The sequence below is a fragment of the Polyodon spathula genome, chromosome 3 (genome assembly GCF_017654505.1).
Source record: "Polyodon spathula isolate WHYD16114869_AA chromosome 3, ASM1765450v1, whole genome shotgun sequence".
Lineage (NCBI taxonomy): Eukaryota > Metazoa > Chordata > Actinopteri > Acipenseriformes > Polyodontidae > Polyodon > Polyodon spathula.
The window spans coordinates 70,269,117-70,287,836 of NC_054536.1; the positions used below are offsets into that span (position 1 = coordinate 70,269,117).

General features: G+C 38.0%; 2 protein-coding genes across 5 annotated transcripts in view; both read right to left on the reverse strand.

Annotated features, from left to right (window-relative positions):
* LOC121313363 (aromatic-L-amino-acid decarboxylase-like) overlaps positions 1-2,302 on the reverse strand; it is a 39,870-nt gene extending 37,568 nt beyond the window's left edge. The window contains exon 1 of the mRNA XM_041245786.1: positions 2,219-2,302. The gene's annotated coding sequence lies outside the window, so the exon portion shown is untranslated. The remainder of the gene's footprint in view (positions 1-2,218) is intronic.
* Positions 2,303-14,710: 12,408 nt separating this feature from the next.
* LOC121313364 (growth factor receptor-bound protein 10-like) overlaps positions 14,711-18,720 on the reverse strand; it is a 104,810-nt gene continuing 100,800 nt past the window's right edge. For all 4 annotated transcript variants that reach the window (XM_041245789.1, XM_041245788.1, XM_041245787.1 and 1 more), the window contains one exon: positions 14,711-17,796. In XM_041245789.1, the coding sequence (XP_041101723.1) occupies positions 17,650-17,796 (147 nt within the window). In that variant the 3' untranslated portion in view covers positions 14,711-17,649. The remainder of the gene's footprint in view (positions 17,797-18,720) is intronic.

An 18,720-nucleotide genomic window follows, 5' to 3' on the forward strand; every position in this document is an offset into this window, starting at 1 on the left:
ATAAATTATACTTATAAAATGTATTTTAAATTATTTATTTATTTTTTGTTAGGCTAATATCTGATCTACAGCGATATTCACATTTATCTAGCGTCATACTGTCAAAGACATTTGATCTACTCGCTTATATAAATGATACTAATTAATTTAAAATTATTTATTGTTTGTTAATATATCCGATCAACTTATTTCCTAGGCTCAATCCACTTATTTCCCAGACTAAGCTCGTAGACATTAGAAACAATGGAACCTCTCCTTTAAATTCTAGAGCTTGGTCAATTTATTTCCTACGATACCGGTATTTCTTAACACAACAGTAGGTATACTAGTGACGTTTTATCATCTTTTCCCATCTGTATGAAACATGCATGGTAACTTCTGAGGAACAGTTTGTACTTAAAACAAATAAATAAAACACTAATTTAACACTCAACAGCAAAAAGGGATTGTATTGCCTATTTTTGCTCACCTGTACTTACTTATTTTGGTATCTCTGTATAGATCGTGGTCTTCTCTTTAAAAATGTGAGATAGATTGCTCATTAAAATATTACACAAGTAATACCCTAAGTATGATTAATTTAAAGAGTGCTGACAAACTGGATGTGAATTTTACACACACACACAAAAAAAGTTCAGTTGTGTAATGTTGTCCCTTTGGGGCACCATTTTCACAGTTGCAATCTAGCTGTGAGATACGGTTTCCCTTGTTTTCTTAATATAAGAGTCACATTATGGACAACACAGTGTTTATAGGTGCTGTTTATTTAGAAAACGTAGATATTACTTTTTAACTTAAAAAAGCATTCTTTCTGTTACGTTGTTTATTTTTGCTGAATAATTAAAAGCGTTTAACATGAATGACAAGTTCTGCGCGTATCCGCGAAAGATTCAAAATCGCTGGGAACCCGCTTTAATTAAATCAGCAGGGCATGTGTTTCGACAAGCGAAAGGTTGTAACGCGCATGCGTACAACAAACAGGGGGAACTGAATTTCATGGGGAACTGAATTTAGTACTACACAGGTACCTTTGGATTTAAAACTAGACCACTGCTGATATTATTGGTACAATTACAAAAACTTAATAAACAGCTCTAATGCAACCAGAACTTTTAGATGGTGCTTAAGTTGCCTTTGCAAGGTACTGTTTAAGCAGAATACTAGATACTGTATTCAATGAAGATGCAAAACTAAGCTATCTAAGTGTGCTCTCAGCCCCCAGACACAACCTCGTCAATTTCTTCAGCAATTGCTTGCTTATGGCTATATATTAGGTTACTTGGATCCCCCCCCCCCCCCCCCCCCAACCCCCCAACCCCACACTTCATTGTTTAAAAAACAGTTATGTATTAGTTTTAACATAAATAACTATCATAACTGAAAAACTTTTTTTTTCCCCTGATAAAAAAATAAATTTAAAAATCTAACATTTACCAGTGCTTAACCAGTTGTCGATTGTTGTTGTAATTGGATATATTATTGTGTGTATTTTTTCACAAAGGTTTATTATAAAGTTCAAAGACATATGCACCTGTTGCCCTGAGTTTCACAATGTTATCTTCTAAACTCTTCCCTGTGTGTCTGGTTTGTCTGTAGTGCACTGTTATAATTGGCTTCACAAATCCTTTTTAATACAGAATAATCCAGCTGTAAATGATCTGGTACTCTGTGCAAGTGGTGCTCAGTTAGATTATTTAGTGCATAGGCAAACAAAGGTGTAAGGTGCATTTTTTTAACCAGAGAGTGCTGAGATCTGCCAATACTATTTTTTCATGATTATATACAATACAAAAACTAGACAAGCCTTACTATGTCAATAAGTGTCAGTAGAAAATCTTTTTCTTAAAATGTGTATGAAGCAGCAGTACAAGTACATGATTTCTAAAAAGATAGTATGTTATAAATCCCAGATATATCATCTTTAAAAAGCACATTGCTTCTCTAACTAGAATAGTACACAAAACTATTGAAAAAGGCCATCTGTAAAATGTGTCACAAAATATTTACTGTATTTAAAGAAACTCTCTTATACTGAAACTCTTTAACACTACACAACCCTGTCTATTTCACCACGATACTATACAGTTACAGAAAGTCCAGAATATTTTAATTGAATTAGGTGTATTATCTTGTGTTCCTAATAGAAATGTTCCTTTAGTTCCCTGTCAAGTTTACTAGCTTTATTATTGAAGAGATGTGGACTGAAAGCAGTACTTACAGTTTGAATCCCCTGTGCTGTGGAGAGGCAGTCTTCCCTTTCAGCCTTCAGTAGCAGCAGTACCGGTGGTGAGCAGAGACAGACAGCAGTTATATGCAGAATGCCCTCTTCACACATCCAATCAGAGTACAGCACTGTTATCATTAGGACTATCTTAGCATACCCATTATATCACAAGCATCAAAGCGGTAGAGCACCATCTCTTCATGCATCCTTTGGAGGATGGGGGTCAGCACCCAACACTCAAGTCTTACTCACACATGCTTCAATAAATAAACAGGTAGCACTCTTTTTTAAAGCTTAATATGTATGAAATAATGAACATTTACACAAATACTGAGTCACACCAAAACTCTGGGAAGGAGGAAGGAAGGGTGGGAGAAGAGGCACTGAGACACTATATAAGCAGCCTTAATCTATGCTCAACAAAGTGACTTTTTTAATAAAAAATAAAAAAGATGCAAAGCAGCTTATATTCACAATTACTGGACCATGTGGCACTTTTTAGGTGCCCATGGTTGGTGACCACCCCAGGCTAAATGTGCAGCCTAAATCTCAGTACCATCATTTCTGGCCAGGTTACCAGTAAAAAATAAATGTAATAATCTATTTTGTATTTTGTTTTTTGAAATCTAATATTTCTTTTGACAACCCTAATTTGAATTGTGTAAATATGAAAATTAGACACCATGTGAAGTCTAGCATACTGACCTTAACCCTTTCAAGCCATCAAGGATAGAATCAGACTCTTGTTTAAATAGTTTAATGCACCACTAATACATACAGCTATATAATATCATCCTAAATCTTAACACCTCAGAAATCATTTTAGTTGTAGGGATGCTGTCATTGCCGTAGAAACCATTGATGAAAAGGATGCTATCATACAATATTAAGACAGAAAAATATCATCAGAAAAAGTTTTGGAGACATAAAAGAGCATTAAAATATAGGGTCCCCACAGGGATCTGAAAGTTTAGAAAAAATTCTTAGTAAAATATAAAATTAGTTTATTTACAGGGCCCTCCACCTAATCACTTTGTTTGTGCTTATGTTCCACATCTTTCCCTTCTGCAGTTCTGGGGGTCTAATAGTTTGATTAAAAACACGTCATAAATGAGTGACAGAGTGAAGCAGTAATCCTGTTCAGGATTTCCAGCTGTGGCCTGGGGTGGCTTGCAGGAAACATTAGACCAGGAAGTAGATTGACACAGAAGTGTTTGTGAAGCAGTGGTGCGCTTAATTAATAAGAAATGAAACAAAAGGCACGATGGCCAAAACAAACAGGTATACTAAAGCAACCAGTAACGTGTCCGGGTGGGTGTACTGGCTTCAGTTCCCGGTGTTCAGTAGGTAGCGTGCAGAAGTCAACTGTAGCAGTGAATTGCAGTGCTGTTGTGAACAAGTTGTTGTGCTGGTGCTTCCAGGTGTAATCTAGAGCATCAGTTCCTGGGAGAGTAGCAGAGTCCTGATGACAACACAAAACAAGTAGATAGACAGACAGACAAACAAACAAACACACTTATCTTCACAAAGGTCTCCTTTGACTTCAACTCCACATAGCACAACTTGCAACCTTATAGGCAAAATACAACCCCACAGACTGGATTTCCAGGCCTTTTATACCTGGTGGCCAGTGTTAATTGATTATCAGTCATGCACTTATGCACTTAACACCTGGTCACCTGCTGTACATTCCTTGTGGTTAAGCAGAGAGGGAAGTTCAATCTCTGTGTCCTGCCATATTTAGCCCACACTTTTACACACACAAAATACCTGTTTAATTTACAAAATCCAACAAACCACATTGACATTACAAACCACCAACAAATACACACACACACACACAAAACACACACACACATATATATAAATAATAATAACAGTAAAAACTAATAATAATAAAAAATACGCACAAGAACTGGATGTACCCTATCACACAGCCCTTAGAAAATATATAGGCTTTAGCTTGTTAGCTTGCAATTAGTGTCGAGTGTTGGATGTAAACATGCCTCCAAAACATTAAAAGTGTCACTGTGACCGGACGTAAGTCCTGCCTGTACATAGTGCTTTGTCTGGCTGTACGTGGTATTTATTATTTTGAATTTCAATTGCAGAATGTGGCTGGGACTTGACTGAATAATTGATGGTAAATCAAGCCCCAGCCACATGGTATATAAAGGGAGTCAGAACTTGTTTGATGGAGGTACAGTAATCCGTCAAGTATCTGACTGCGGTGGGACCAGAGTAAGGGTGGATTTGTAGAAAGGCAGATATATTAATCCTGTTTCAAATGCCATTATACACAGCTGTAACAATTACAATATTCACACAATTATTGTGTTGAGATTCAGCTTTTGTTAGGGAGCCCCGCAGGCGAGCAGGATTTATTTACATATCAATACACTGAACAGCTCACATTACACAGCCAGCAATGGCAGCACCCGGAGCACATACAATACAGTGTACAAAAACTTTGGTGGGATCTACAATCTCTGAACTAACTGTTCAATAATAAACTAATGTTGCTGAAGAGATTGATAATGCCGGGTAAACGGTTAGGGCAGATATTCGACGGGCACATACGTGACGGATTACTGTAATTCGGAGAACAGCTGGGAGAAGCAGGCTGTACTCTCGGCTAGCACACTGTGATGGAACTGCCTGCCCAAAAATGGAAGAAGGGAAGGAGCAGACATTCCCGGAGGCGAGCAAAGGAGCCAGTGCCATCTCGTAACAGAGAGGGAAGAGCTGCCTGCCCGAGTGCCAGTGAGGGAGGAGCTAACTGCCCGAAGGCCAGAGACGGAGGAGCCACTATCATCTCCAGAGGCAAGGGGGAGGAGCCGTTGCCATCTCCAGTGGAAGATGGAGAAGCCCCGCTGTCTCCAGTATCAGAGTGCTAGCACCAGCGCCACCACGCCCAGCACCACTGCCGGAGTGCTCAGCGCCACTGCCACAGTGCCCAGCTCCACCACCGCTGTGTCCACTGACTGCCACAGTGCCCAGCGCCACCACCACTGTGTCCACTGCCACAGTGCCCCGTGCCACGCCACAGTGTCCACTGCCACTGCCACAGTGCCCAGCACCACCGCCACAGCCAGAGTTGAGGAGACCGCCTCCACAACAGCACGACCATCACCTTTGCAGCAGTCTGGCACCTGTGAGTTGGTTCCCTCGACCTGGGCTCCCAGATACCTGGCCTTCATTTCTGGACCTCTGGTTCCTGTGCTTGACTCCCAGGTCACTGCACCACTTGGCACAGTCGGTCGCCTGGTCTCCTGCTCTGCTGACCCTGGTAGTCCAGACATCTCTGCACAGTCGCTGGGGTTCGCACCTCTGCCTGCTGCTGCTGCCATCTGACTGTTTATATATTCCAGTATTTTAAGTTATTTTAAGGTTCGTAATGTTTTTTTTTTGTTTGTTTTTTTTTTAAACAGTTCATCACAGAAAATATCTAATGTGCCAATTAAAAAAAACAAAAAAACACAGTGACATTTGAAATGAGGGGTACTTCATGTTTGATATTGATGATAAAATAAATGGTCCCTTCTTGTTTACTGCATTCTTGGTTTCTTCATTGAGCTGGAAAATTTGACAATACAGAATAATCAGCCAGTCGAATGCTGGCTTCAAGCTCATAAAATAACTACAGATACAGACCAACATACCCACTCCAAAATCCAAATGAATGAAATCACAGCAAAGCCTATGATACACAGGGCCCTCTTTCAGGGGCTGATCAATTTTGTATTTAACATGCTGCCAACAAGGAAACCAAAAATAGCAAGAAACAATACAACAAGAAACTGAGAAGAACAAGATAACTGTTTTATTACGTGAGAACAAGTTGCTGAAGTGAAATGCTACTGTATGTAGCAATGAGACACCAAAATAGAGAACAATAATTTATTGTGGCCTGCCAAACACTGGAAGAGCAATCTGGAATCTGTTAGAGATTTTTACATAAGAGGTGAATATATTGTATTTAAACATGACATGTGTCTGAAGTACTGCATGTATTTGCCTTGTGCTAGTCAGATTACCAGTTTCAATAAGCATCAACTTGGTGGTGTGTAGAAATACAAGTGGTTTCACTGCTACCTACATTGGCATACAGTGGTTTGTCCACTCTTGAGCAAGTACACAGATGATCCATAAAGATTTTAGTTTCTGCTTTCTTTTCAAAGCATATTACATAATGCATGCAATGCACAGTTGTGTATTGGTTGGTTAATACATTTACTATTATTAATTAAAATGATCATATCAATGTACTCCATTATCGCAGTTCACTGCGCCCCCTTGTGGTTTAGTCTCTCTTTCAATAAATTAAGAAGGCATATGGAAAGCGTTCTAATAACATTGTTAAAATGGGTCTACTACAGTACATACAAAACCACTACATGCGCATATGACTTTAAACCATCTCACATTTCTTTCAAAACTCATATTGCTTGGTATCCAGGGCAACTTGGCAAAAAATGATAGGATCACTCAGTAACCATGGTTTCCTGATGAAAGAAAGGATGACATATCACCCATTATGGAGTCACCTTTATCTCAGAGAGATATCAGAGCTGTATCATGCAGTCAGAACAGCCGAATGCAATGCTTCTGCCTACACACAAAAGCCTCACCGGTATCTTCATGTAATAGTAACCCCTTTACTGTTGGTGTACTGCAAAAAATGGTTCCTTCATTACTGTTTGTTCCACAAGGGGGCAGAGTTGTATTACTTTAGAATAGCTATTAGCAGTATCAGTTATCAGCAATGTCAAGAAGGGGTATGTTTGAAATCAATTAAAATACAGTACTCATTAATACTTAATGCATTGTTGCAGTACTTGTCTGTCCAGTTTGTTTGTCTTGTCTTGTAAGGGGAACAGGTTTATTATTTTTTCAGTGGCGTGAATTCTGGCCTCAAACAATAATTCTCTGCTTAGTACCGCAATAAACTGTAAATTAAAGAATTCAGCACTGTCTCCCCAAATCCTGCTTCATAAAAACCTGACAAAATGTTACAATACATTTTTCCAGGGGCTGGAAAAAATAATTGTCTTATCAGTAATTCGTATTATCAGAAGTCTAAGCCAAATGCATACTATCAGTTTTTATTGAAGTTACAGTAATGCTGAAATCAATTGCAAAGTATTAGAAATGTAAAAGTACTGTGCATTTTATTGAAAATACAGTTGTAAGTAAAAAGTGTACATTGCAAATTAACTCCACTTGAAATCTGCATGTCCCCTTCTGATCACTAGCATTTTTAAAACACAAAAGCAAGGCTTCCTCAACTTCAGGATATTGAGCAAATCAGAAGTTTTGCTGTTCATAGGCCTGTATTAGTTTTTCAGAATGGTTTACAAAATGTTCGCAGGAATATTGAAATCTGCAGCAACATCTTCCTTTATCTTGTATGGTGGCGCATTGCTAAATTTGGGCGGACGGAGGGGGGTGATGCTGGGATGCCAAAATCACTGTTGAGCCCTCTTGAGGTGTCGTGGGCTAGTCGACGAAACACAGAGGACAGAAGGTGCCCACTTGAAGACCCCAGAGATGTACCCTACATAGCTCAATCCAGACGGTTGTCATGCTGATGCGTTGGGGAGACCGCACTGGGTTGATCCCCGGAGCCAGCATCGTAGCCGTTGTGTGTGCTGATGTGCTGGGGAGGCAAAGTAAGCTGATCCCTGGAGCCGGCATTACATTTTCGCCATCAAAATAAAGCAGAAGGATATCTGCATCAACAGATGGAAAGAAACTTAAATGGATGGAGATGCAGATGGATCACATTAGTTTACTGTAAAGCTATGTCTTAGTTGGTGCTTATCATGGCGAGAGCAAGTTCGAATCAACATAAAGTTTACTCTCATGTAATGGAAATTGGGACAATGTGTAGTATCAGGAAATTTGTTTAATCCGAGTTCATCCTAATGTGAAATCACTGTAAATAGATTTGGGTTTTCCAGTTTGTAACTTTCCAGGTTTCTCTGGAGCTCAGAGTGCTATGAAATGTTAGAGAGTGGAGAGTGAAGGTTGTGAAGGTAAAGAACCATCACAGCTCTGTTAGCCCACCTCCATAATAATAAATAATAATAATCTTTATATAACTATATAATATAGTGGACCACAAAGCACTTTACAAGATACAAGACTAGGGAGTGTGAACTATGCATCAGTTGCAGTCACTTACAACAACATCTCACCTGAAAGACGGAGCACAAGGAGGGTAAGTGACTTGCTCAGGGTCACACAATGAGTCAGTGGCTGAGCAGGGATTTGAACAGGGGACCTCCTGGTTACAAACCCGTTTCTAACCATTGGACCACACAGCCTACAAAGAAGCTAGACCTGTCATTCAGTCCTTGGTTTCTCTCAACCAAGGAATGACATATTGTGGGGAGATTTTGTGATGCGGACTGACTAATTGGGGTTTAAGCTAAAATCACCAATGCCATTTCACTAGTGACCTGTGCTGAATGCTAACTGAAACATAGCTTGAGGACTGTAATGGACCTTAACTTACCTTTACATATAAACTACAGTGTTTAAGGATGTTTTTTTTTTCCCCCAGAGCAGTTAGAACAGAACAGAGCAGAACTGTACAACAAATAAAATAACTGTTACAAACAAAAATAAAATCTCTAAAGAGACCTCAGCAAGCCATCAATTGGACAACCCTGCTGCAAAATCCTCCAGCCCAGTACCGGATAATTACTTATAACTTTACCGCCATCCACACACAGGACTTGCCATTGTGACCTGTAGTAATATACATTCCTCAAAGGGTCTGATGGAGAAACATCCCACAAACTGCTAGCTTCGTTTATTGCAGTCTTGTGACAGTTTACTGTTGCTAACTCCTGTAAAGGAAAGGGGGGTAAATAAAATAAATAAACACAGAGACAGACCCCGTTCACACTACTGGGCTGTCCCTTATTTAGGTCTGCAATCCGGCCTCACAACTGCATTTTTAAGGCGCCTCTGCGCGTTTCCATATGTGACTGAAAAGCAGGCCTAAAATGTGGTGAACTGCTTTTTTATTTTTATGAAATGATAGCCTGCACTCAGAATGGAAGAGCTACCGGGATATACAGTAATCCTTTTGTAGCAGATGTTTGTTAATTTTTTTTTTTTTTCAGTGCAACACAGAAACAATTCTTGATATACAGTGCCGAGAAAGTTTGAGAACCCCAATGATAATTATGGAAATTCCATGATAGCCTTCCCGAATCAAAACCAGTCTTTTCTTAAATATCCAGTAGGGTTTATATTAACCAATTCCATGTCTTTTGAAACCAAATGATGTATGAATTAGACAAACAATGAGTAATTAAGATTCAGGGGATGTGAAAAAATAAGTGAACCCCTGGTTTTATCAGCTCAGTTAAGGGGATAATTAGAATCAAGTGTTAAAATAATTAGGTAGAGCTTCAGGGGTTGGTGTTTTGGAGACCCCACCCTATATAAAGATCAGAAACTTTGTGAGTTTGGTCTTCACCATACAGGTGTGTGGGAACACGTCATGCCACGATCAAAAGAAATCTCTAAGGACCCCAGAAAAACAGTTATTGATGCTCTTCAGTCTATAAAGGGTTACAAAACCATTTCTAAGGATTTGGGGCTCGACCAATCCACTGTCGGACAGATAGTCTACAAAAGGAGAAAGTTCAAGACCACAGTCACTCTACCCAGGAGCGGTCGTCCTACCAAAATCTCTCCAAGAACAAACCAGAAAATCATTAAGGAAGTCACAAAGAACCCCAGAGTAACATCTAAGGATATGCAGGCCACTCTCGCCTTGGCTAATGTGAGTGTTCATGACTCAACTATCAGAAAAAGACTGCAGAAGAATGGTGTTCATGGAAGGATAGCCAGGAGGAAACCACTGCTCTCTAAAAAGAACATTGCTACCTGTCTGAAGTTTGCCAAAGAGCACATAGATGATCCACAATTTTCTGGACAGACGAGTCAAAGGTAGAACTTATTAGCCTTAATGAGAAACGTTATATTTGGTGAAAACAATACACTGCATTCGAACAGAAGAACCTCATTCCAACTGTCAAGCATGGTGGTGGGAATGTAATGGTTTGGGGCTGCTTTGCTGCCTCAGGATCTGGACGGCTTGCCATCGTTGACGCAATCATGAATTCTGTATTGTATCACAAGATTCTAGAGAAGAATGTCAGGCCATCCGTCCGTGAGCTGAAGCTGAAGCTGAACCGAAAGTGAGTCATGCAGCAAGACAATGATCCTAAACATACAAGCAGATCTACAAAGGAATGGCTGCAGAAGAAGAAATTCTGTGTTTTAGAATGGCCTAGTCAAAGTCCGGATCTAAACCCCATCAAAATGTTGTTTCAGGACCTGAAGCGAGTTGTCCATGCAAGGAAGCCCTTAAATGTCACTGAGTTGAAGCAGTTCTGTAAGGAGGAATGGGCCAAAATTCCTCAAAACCAATGTGAGAGACTGACCAACAGTTACAGGAAACGCTTAGTTGAAGTCATTGCTACTCAAGGGGGTGCCACCAGTTACTGAATCTAAAGGTTCACATACTTTTTCACACATGGATATTGAATGTTGAATCATTTGTGGATAAATAAATGTTGAGAAAGTATCATGTTTTTGTATCATTTGTTTAATCAGGTTATCTTTATCTATTATTAGGACTTGGATTAAGATCTAATAACGTTTTAGGTTTGAAATACGTGAAAATCGTAAGGGATTCTCAAACTTTCTCGGCACTTTATATTAAAATATATATATATATACAGTGCCTTGCAAAAGTATTCAGACCCCTGACCAATTCTCTCATAATACTGAATTACAAATGGTACATTGAAATTTCGTTCTGTTCGATATTTTATTTTAAAACACTTAAACTCAAAATCAATTACTGTAAGGTGACATTGGTTTTATGTTGGGAAATATTTTTAAGAAAAATAAAAAACTGAAATATCTTGCTTGCATAAGTATTCAACCCCCACACATTAGTATTTGGTAGAGCCACCTTTTGCTGCAATAACAGCTTTAAGTCTTTTGGGGTAAGTATGTACCAGCTTTGCACACGGTGTCGGAGTGATTTTGGCCCATTCTTCTTGGCAGATTTGCTCCAGGTTGCTCGGACGACGCTTGTGGACTGCAATTTTCAAATAGTGCCACAGATTCTCAATGGGATTGAGATCAGGACTTTGACTGGGCCACTGTAGGACATTCACCTTTTTGTTCTTGAGCCACTCCAATGTTGCTTTGGCCTTGTGCTTGGGATCATTGTCCTGCTGAAAGGTGAATTTCCTCCCAAGCTTCAGTTTTTTAGCAGACTGAAGCAGATTCTCGTGCAGTATTTTCCTGTATTTTGCTCCATCCATTCTTCCTTCAATTGTAACAAGATGCCCAGTCCCTGCTGATGAGAAGCATCCCCACAACATGATGCTGCCACCACCATACTTCACTGTAGGGATGGTGTGTCTTGAGGCATAGGCAGTGTTAGGTTTGCGCCACACATAGCGCTTTGAGTTTTGGCCAAAAAGCTCTATCTCAGTCTCATCTGACCACAAAACCTTTTCCCACATCACAGCTAGGTCACTCTCATGCTTTCTGGCAAACTCCAGATGTGCTTTCAGATGGTAATTTTTGAGTAACGGCTTCTTTCTTGCCACCCTCCCATACATGCTAGTGTTATGCAGAGCTCTTGATATGGTTGACTGGTGCACCATCACTCCCAGCCACTGAACTCTGTAGCACCTTCAAAGTGATTGTTGGCCTCTCTGTGGCTTCTCTCACAAGTCTCCTTGTTTGAGCGCTGAGTTTTGAGGGATGGCCTTTTCTTGGCAGTGCCTGGGTGGTTTGATGCAGCTTCCACTTCCTGATTATTGATCCAACTGTGCTCACTGGGATATTCAAACACTTGGATATTATTTTGTACCCTTTCTCTAATCTATCCATTTGTATAACGATCTCTAACTTCTGTAGAATGCTCTTTGGTCTTCATTTTCCTTCAGATTCACAGCCTTACCAATGATCCTTCAACAGTGGGGTTGTGACAAAAATGTGACAGCAACTTTAATGGTTCACAGGTGGAGGCCAATGGTAAGGTAATTGTGTCCTCGTTAGGGCAATTTCTTTCATCGGTGCAAACTGGAAGCTTCCACAGTACAGGGGTTGAATACTTATGCAAGCAAGATATTTCAGTTTTTTATTTTTCTTAAAAATATTTCCCAACATATAACCAATGTCACCTTACAGTAATTACTCGAAAAACTACTCACTTCTAAATCTTTTGTAGTCATTTTTGTATTACTTTAGTATAAATACATGTTAATTTGGATTCATATGTTGTCTTTTTCTAACTTTATGTGAACGAAAAGACACACATTTGCCCGTTTTCCCATTGGAAGTAGTGATATTTTGAAATATCACTGTCCTGGTCACAAAAGCAAAGTTTCTGGGGAATAATAGCCATTTTCTATACTTTTGAGGCATAAGCAATTAGGAAATAACACTTACTACCCAGGAACAAAAATTGTGTTACACAGTGTTATCATTTTGGGGGAGTGGGGGTCACCTTGAAGAGGTGTACATTACCATTCTATATTCCTGTAGCTGCTATGCAAACTCCCCCCTTCAAAAATAGAATTGCCTTATTGTCTCAAACTGACGGTTTGTCTGCACGAGCCTTCTGTTTCTGTGCACAACACTTTATTACCCAGAGAGAGTCGAAAGAGAGGCTGTCACTGTCTCGTTCACACAGAAATTACCACAGAAACAAAAGAGAAATTGACATCAATGAGAATTTAATTATTAAAGTGGAAAAATATAATGTTCACCTGATATTCTACATGGAGAATCATAAACCAGTGGGAGGACCATGAAGTCTGGTGTTACAAAACAGTCAAGTTAATTTAAAGCTAAAATGATATTCAGTTATTCTAAACAAGATGAACAATATATTAGTGAACTGTGATATTTCACATACTAAGTTGCTGTTTGACGTTAGTATCACAGATTTATGACGATAACTTGTGTCAGTTGTTCACTAGCTCCAACACAGAGTTTAACTTAAGGTTTTGTTGCCTGACACTATTTTAGTACTGGCTGCAGTTACTCCAAAACATTCTCTTGATCCTGTTGTTTTTGCAAAAGCTTACACTGGATTTAGAAAATTGAGCCTGAGTTTAACGTGTACATGTACATTTATATACTGAGCATCAAAAGAAACATCATATAACACATTTATTTTCGAAAAAAAAAAAAAAAAAGGTATGTAAATGGACATTGATGAAATGTTTTTGGTTTCTTTTTAATCACTCGATCATTCATCCTTGACCATGACAGGCTTGAGTTACTATGACTGAAGCATATGCACTTAATCACCTAATTAGTGAGACAGTTGATTGGACACTGGATATGGAGTGATTTCAGCTGTTGAACTGCACGCTTGAATAGAAGCAATAAAAGAAAATCACAGAAAAAAAACCAATATGCCACATCTGTCAAGGAAGCAGCGCCTTCATGCAATCGGCATGTTGGAGGCTGGACTAGGGCAGCGTAATGTGGCTTGCCATCTTGGGTGCTCACAGCCAGCAATTTCAAACCTGGTGAGACACACTCTGTCAATGACAGGCCAACAACTGGGAGACCAAGAGTCACAACACCTGCCCAAGATCGACAGATCATTTTGCAGCATCTTCGTGATGTCAGTTGTTAATCAGTACAAAGAAGTCACTGCATCTGCTCTAAAACAGTATCACTTTTCAATCACATCTAGTGAATTTTATCCAAAGTGGTAAGTTTCTTTGATGCTCAAATAGAAGTGATGTTTCTTTTGATGCTCAGTATATATGTGTGTAATATTTGCCCATGAACTAAAACCCTTGATACTGCTGCTGCGTGATGGGAATGACTATTGAGAATGCTACTCATTCACAGCACGGCTCTGCTGACCAAACCTGGATGTCTTTCAACAGTCTCTGCTCAGAGGTTGCTTTGCCACAGCTTTTTAAATGCTTTTTTTTTTTTTTTTTTTTAAACCTTAAAAAGGCCAGCCAGAACAATCAGGTGGTTGGTCAACAGCATCTGGACACATATTGCAGAACTCAAATAAAAAGACCAAGTTACTCGTGATGTATGCCTGAATACCTCACGCAATAAGTATACATATATTTATCAATTCATTTTATATTGTTGCCAAGCTTTTTTTTTCTCCCACCAGTTGATCAGTATAATACTACTATATAATATTCATCTATGGTGCATTTCTTAAGTTGAACATGTCTTATTGCACACATTTTCGAAGGTCTATGGTGTGCCATCAATGACATTGCTTGGATGTTGGAAATCTTTGAAAGGTCTCATACTTCCGGCCTTCATACAAGTTCTTAGTGAATGCTGAATTACAGTTGTCCTTTTTACCACCCAAATAAAAATACCCAGGGACTCTCCCACCACATTTATAGTAAAACCAAGTGAGACAAGAACTTCAAATAATAATGATAACAATAATAATAATACATTTATTTATTAATGTAAGCGTTTCCCTCTGAGAACATATTCTTTTCCCCCTCAGAGTTATTATACCATTTCTGTTTGAACTGTAAGGCTAGCATGTGTACTCAACCCTCCTTTCAGTCAATTTATTGTGGTGTAAAAGTCAAGCAATAAAACAGTTTTATATGAATATCAATGTATTAATGTTTTATTCTAATTACAATAAACAGAATATATCAGTCCCTTATTTGTACAAAAATACCCGAAACGGTTACAAGTAAGATTCATAAGCCATTCAGCTATTTACATTTTGCAGCAAAGCACATTATGAATACAAGTTCTCTTACAAAAGTAAAGAGTAGTTCATACCTTTTTGCATTCCCTGAAGTATTTGTTTTACTCCTTTTTACAGTCACTAAACCTTGCATTGTGCCAATATATGCAAAGAAAGTGTAATCACTGGAAAAAGGGGAAAAAATGATTGGTCAAATAGTCAGGTATAGGCTAGTTTAGTGCAGAGAAAAGTCATCTAAACTGAGGCACAAACTGCTTTTTAGGCTTAATTGAAGAAAATAACTCTGCTTTAGATATATCTGACATGTACTGTGATCCAGCTTATTTGCAGACTACTTGGTATATCCTTATCAATTCAAATCAGGATTGCAATACAAAATACTGTTTACAAAGACATAATAACCCTTACAGGCCTAAAAAGGCCTTATTCAATAGGTTCCAAATCAACCCTGAGCGTCCCATTTACATTCATGTCACTTAAATAGAAAATAAAGTAAAATTACCTTCAGCCAGTTACTTTAATTTTGAGTTGTCTGCTAGCTGAAAATATCCATATGCTGTAAGCATGAATCGACATACATAGGTGACGACCAAGTTCAGAGCCATACTGTACATACAATGCTAGCATTTTTATAGATTTGAATATGAGTTTAAAAAACAAAAAAAGTCACTACAACAAATATAATGATAATGACTGTTAGTATTCAATTATCTGAAAGCCTTATATAAAAATAACTTTTCAGTTTTTTTTTTTGTTTTTTTTTACTGTTTATAAATTGCATTCTTAGCTTCAACTGTTCTTGGAGAAGATTTATGCCAAGTGTAATACCTAAAAAAATTGCTTAATTTAAGCATAACATTTTTTCAAGACAGTTTTTTTGTGAAATTACATAAAAAACAACAAATATAAGCAACTTAATCTGTACATTTACCAAATAATAATTAAAAAAATGCATAACAAAATCAAGTTTCTTCATTTTATACGCAGACATTTTTTGATACACATATGCTGTAAATGAATGGTCTGTAAACTAAAATACAGTGTTGCTTCTACATGCTTGACGTAGTTTTGTATATGTATACATATGAAATGCATGATTCCACCTGCAGTGTAGATTTTCTTTATAACGTTAAAAGTAACCAATGCAACCCATACAGCACCACATCACTGCTTTTTCTTGAAGCATTTAAATGAACAAATGATTGTAGGAAGTATTCAGATCCCTTGCTTAGAGTCTGATCTAAAGTTGTTTCAGCTCTAAGCTACACACACAGAAAAAGGACTAGCTATCTTGTTGAGCATTGTGAGACAGCTATTATGGTTGATAATACGCACCACTAAACAAACATATCTGGAGTGATATTTCACATTGAATAGGTTTTTGAGGGGATATGGAAAGCAATTTTCTCCTCTTACTGATGTTATGGGTTCAGTTAGAGATACTTTTTTACTTGCTGATTCAGGTATTTATATATATATATATATATATATATATATATATATATATATATATATATATATATATATATATATATATATATATATTACAGTGATTGTGGAGCCAAAATGTTAAATTTGTCAGACAACTTTTGAATACACTGTCTTTCCGAAACTCTCTTCTGGTATATTTGGAGCAGTCCCTTCCTTACCAGCCTTCTGAAAGATCCCTGAATTAATGTTTACACTCAGATTGTCGTGTGGATATGTAGGTTTGTAACTAATGCTGCATGTTGGACTGACCTTTTACAGGTACGAAACAGCGGGCCTGAAAACAAACTGCCTTCAGTCTCAGATGTTTGCTAATGAGAGTATACTTATGCTCTACACAATTGAGTAAAATAAAAAAGAAATTAACACTAACTGCAGGGTCTCAATATACTTTACTAATGGGATTCTGCATCACAAGCTCTGTCTAGAATAAACAGCAGAGAGCAGGGATTGTCTGAACGGCCACTGAACTGGGAAGCGAACAGCTGCAGTGAGTCACAGCTTGCTTCATGACATTGCTCTTGGTTTTGTGGTTCTTGAGTTGCATGTTACTAAAAAAACACTTAAGATGGCTGCATGATGTTAGGTAATTTCCCACAGATTAGTCCCGGCTGCAACTTTTCATGGTCAGGTTCTTTTATAATCCAATTAACTCTGAAGACCTTCTCACGGCAGCTTTAGGTTTAGAAAAAAAAAAAAAGTACCACAGGAGTTGCATTGTTACGTCAGCTGATAAAGGTTGTGTTCAGTTCAGGAGTGCATTTTCTAACTTGTGAAGAACATTCCAGGGGAAAATATATTTCCAGAACAATTATCTTCATGCTTATTTGTTATTTATAGTAGCCCAGCCTGATGATCACTTCCAGTTGATTGTGCAAGAAAATGTAACAAAATGACAAAATAAAACACACAAGCACTTGGGTCATACAATGCAGTTCCAAACCATGATCATTATAATGTGCTCAATTTGCCAGCAGAGTGTTGTATAATAATATGAATTGTAATCAGTGTTTCAACACAAGCAATCTTTGATGATGACAACATGGTTCTTGGTATCTGAAATCACAGATTAATGAAGGTCTCAGATCGGTCTCTGAGCCACAGATTCTTCAACAGCTTATCACAAGAAAAAAAAAATGGTTTGGCAAAGTCGAGTCAAAGGTCACAAGGCCACTATTGTGCAGTGGTGCTTGAGTTTGCAGGGCAGAACTCCACGGTTCAGCTGGTAAAACTCGACAAGCTGGATAAGGTCAGTGAATTTGGTACTTCCGTCATCAAGGCTGAAAAAGATCTGTCCATCCTCTTCACACTGGAAGGGGACGGGAAGATAAAACAAAGATATTTATTAGAAATGATCTGTTACAAAGATCGTTACTATAGTGATATTTTAACTGCAATGTCAAACTATTAGTCCTAGGCTGTTGTCTCCACCATCTTACACAGAGGGAGGTTTAGTACTGCATTTTTTCCCCCAAACATACACAGTTATCTTTATAGATAATCGTCTAAACAGCAAGTTTCAACTTATTTCAATTAGAATTTTAAATATGGGAGTTGGCTTCTGGCAACATCATATCATACAATTCTATAAAACTAGACTTTTGGTGTACTTAGCAGCCATACAAAAGCATTATTATACAATTACAGCATTTTACTATAGCGGCAGTATGGTTTCAACTCTGTTGCTTTAAACTTGTTTCCTTTACTTAAACAATGTAACTGCATGATTTATGGCTTCAGCTTCATTGTTATGTTAAACTCTGATTTCCAACCATTAATATCTAGGTTAAAATTTGTTACATTTACAGATCTCAGAAATACTTCAAAATAGGAACTACTTTATGTACTTATTTATTTATTTATTAACTTTTAAAATTATTAGCGATAGAGATATATATGTTACACTCAGAGTCAGGATTTGGTCAGTCACTGACAAAAACAACCATTTTGCGATTTGAGCATTTACAAATTATCAAATGAACAAAATGAAAGATTATTTCAATGTTTGAGCAAATTATTTTGCTCAAATTGTGAAATGTAAAATACCAAACAAGCATTGGTATTTTGCATTTCACAATATAATTAGTAGAACCTTTGTGTATTTCGGGGGGCGGGAGCTGGGCCTCCTCCCTTAAATCAACCTGCTAAAATATCCGTCAATCAACCTTTAATTACCTGTCAGCCACCCTATTTAAACTGTAGCCAGCTTCCTAATTCTCGTCTTGGTTTTCAG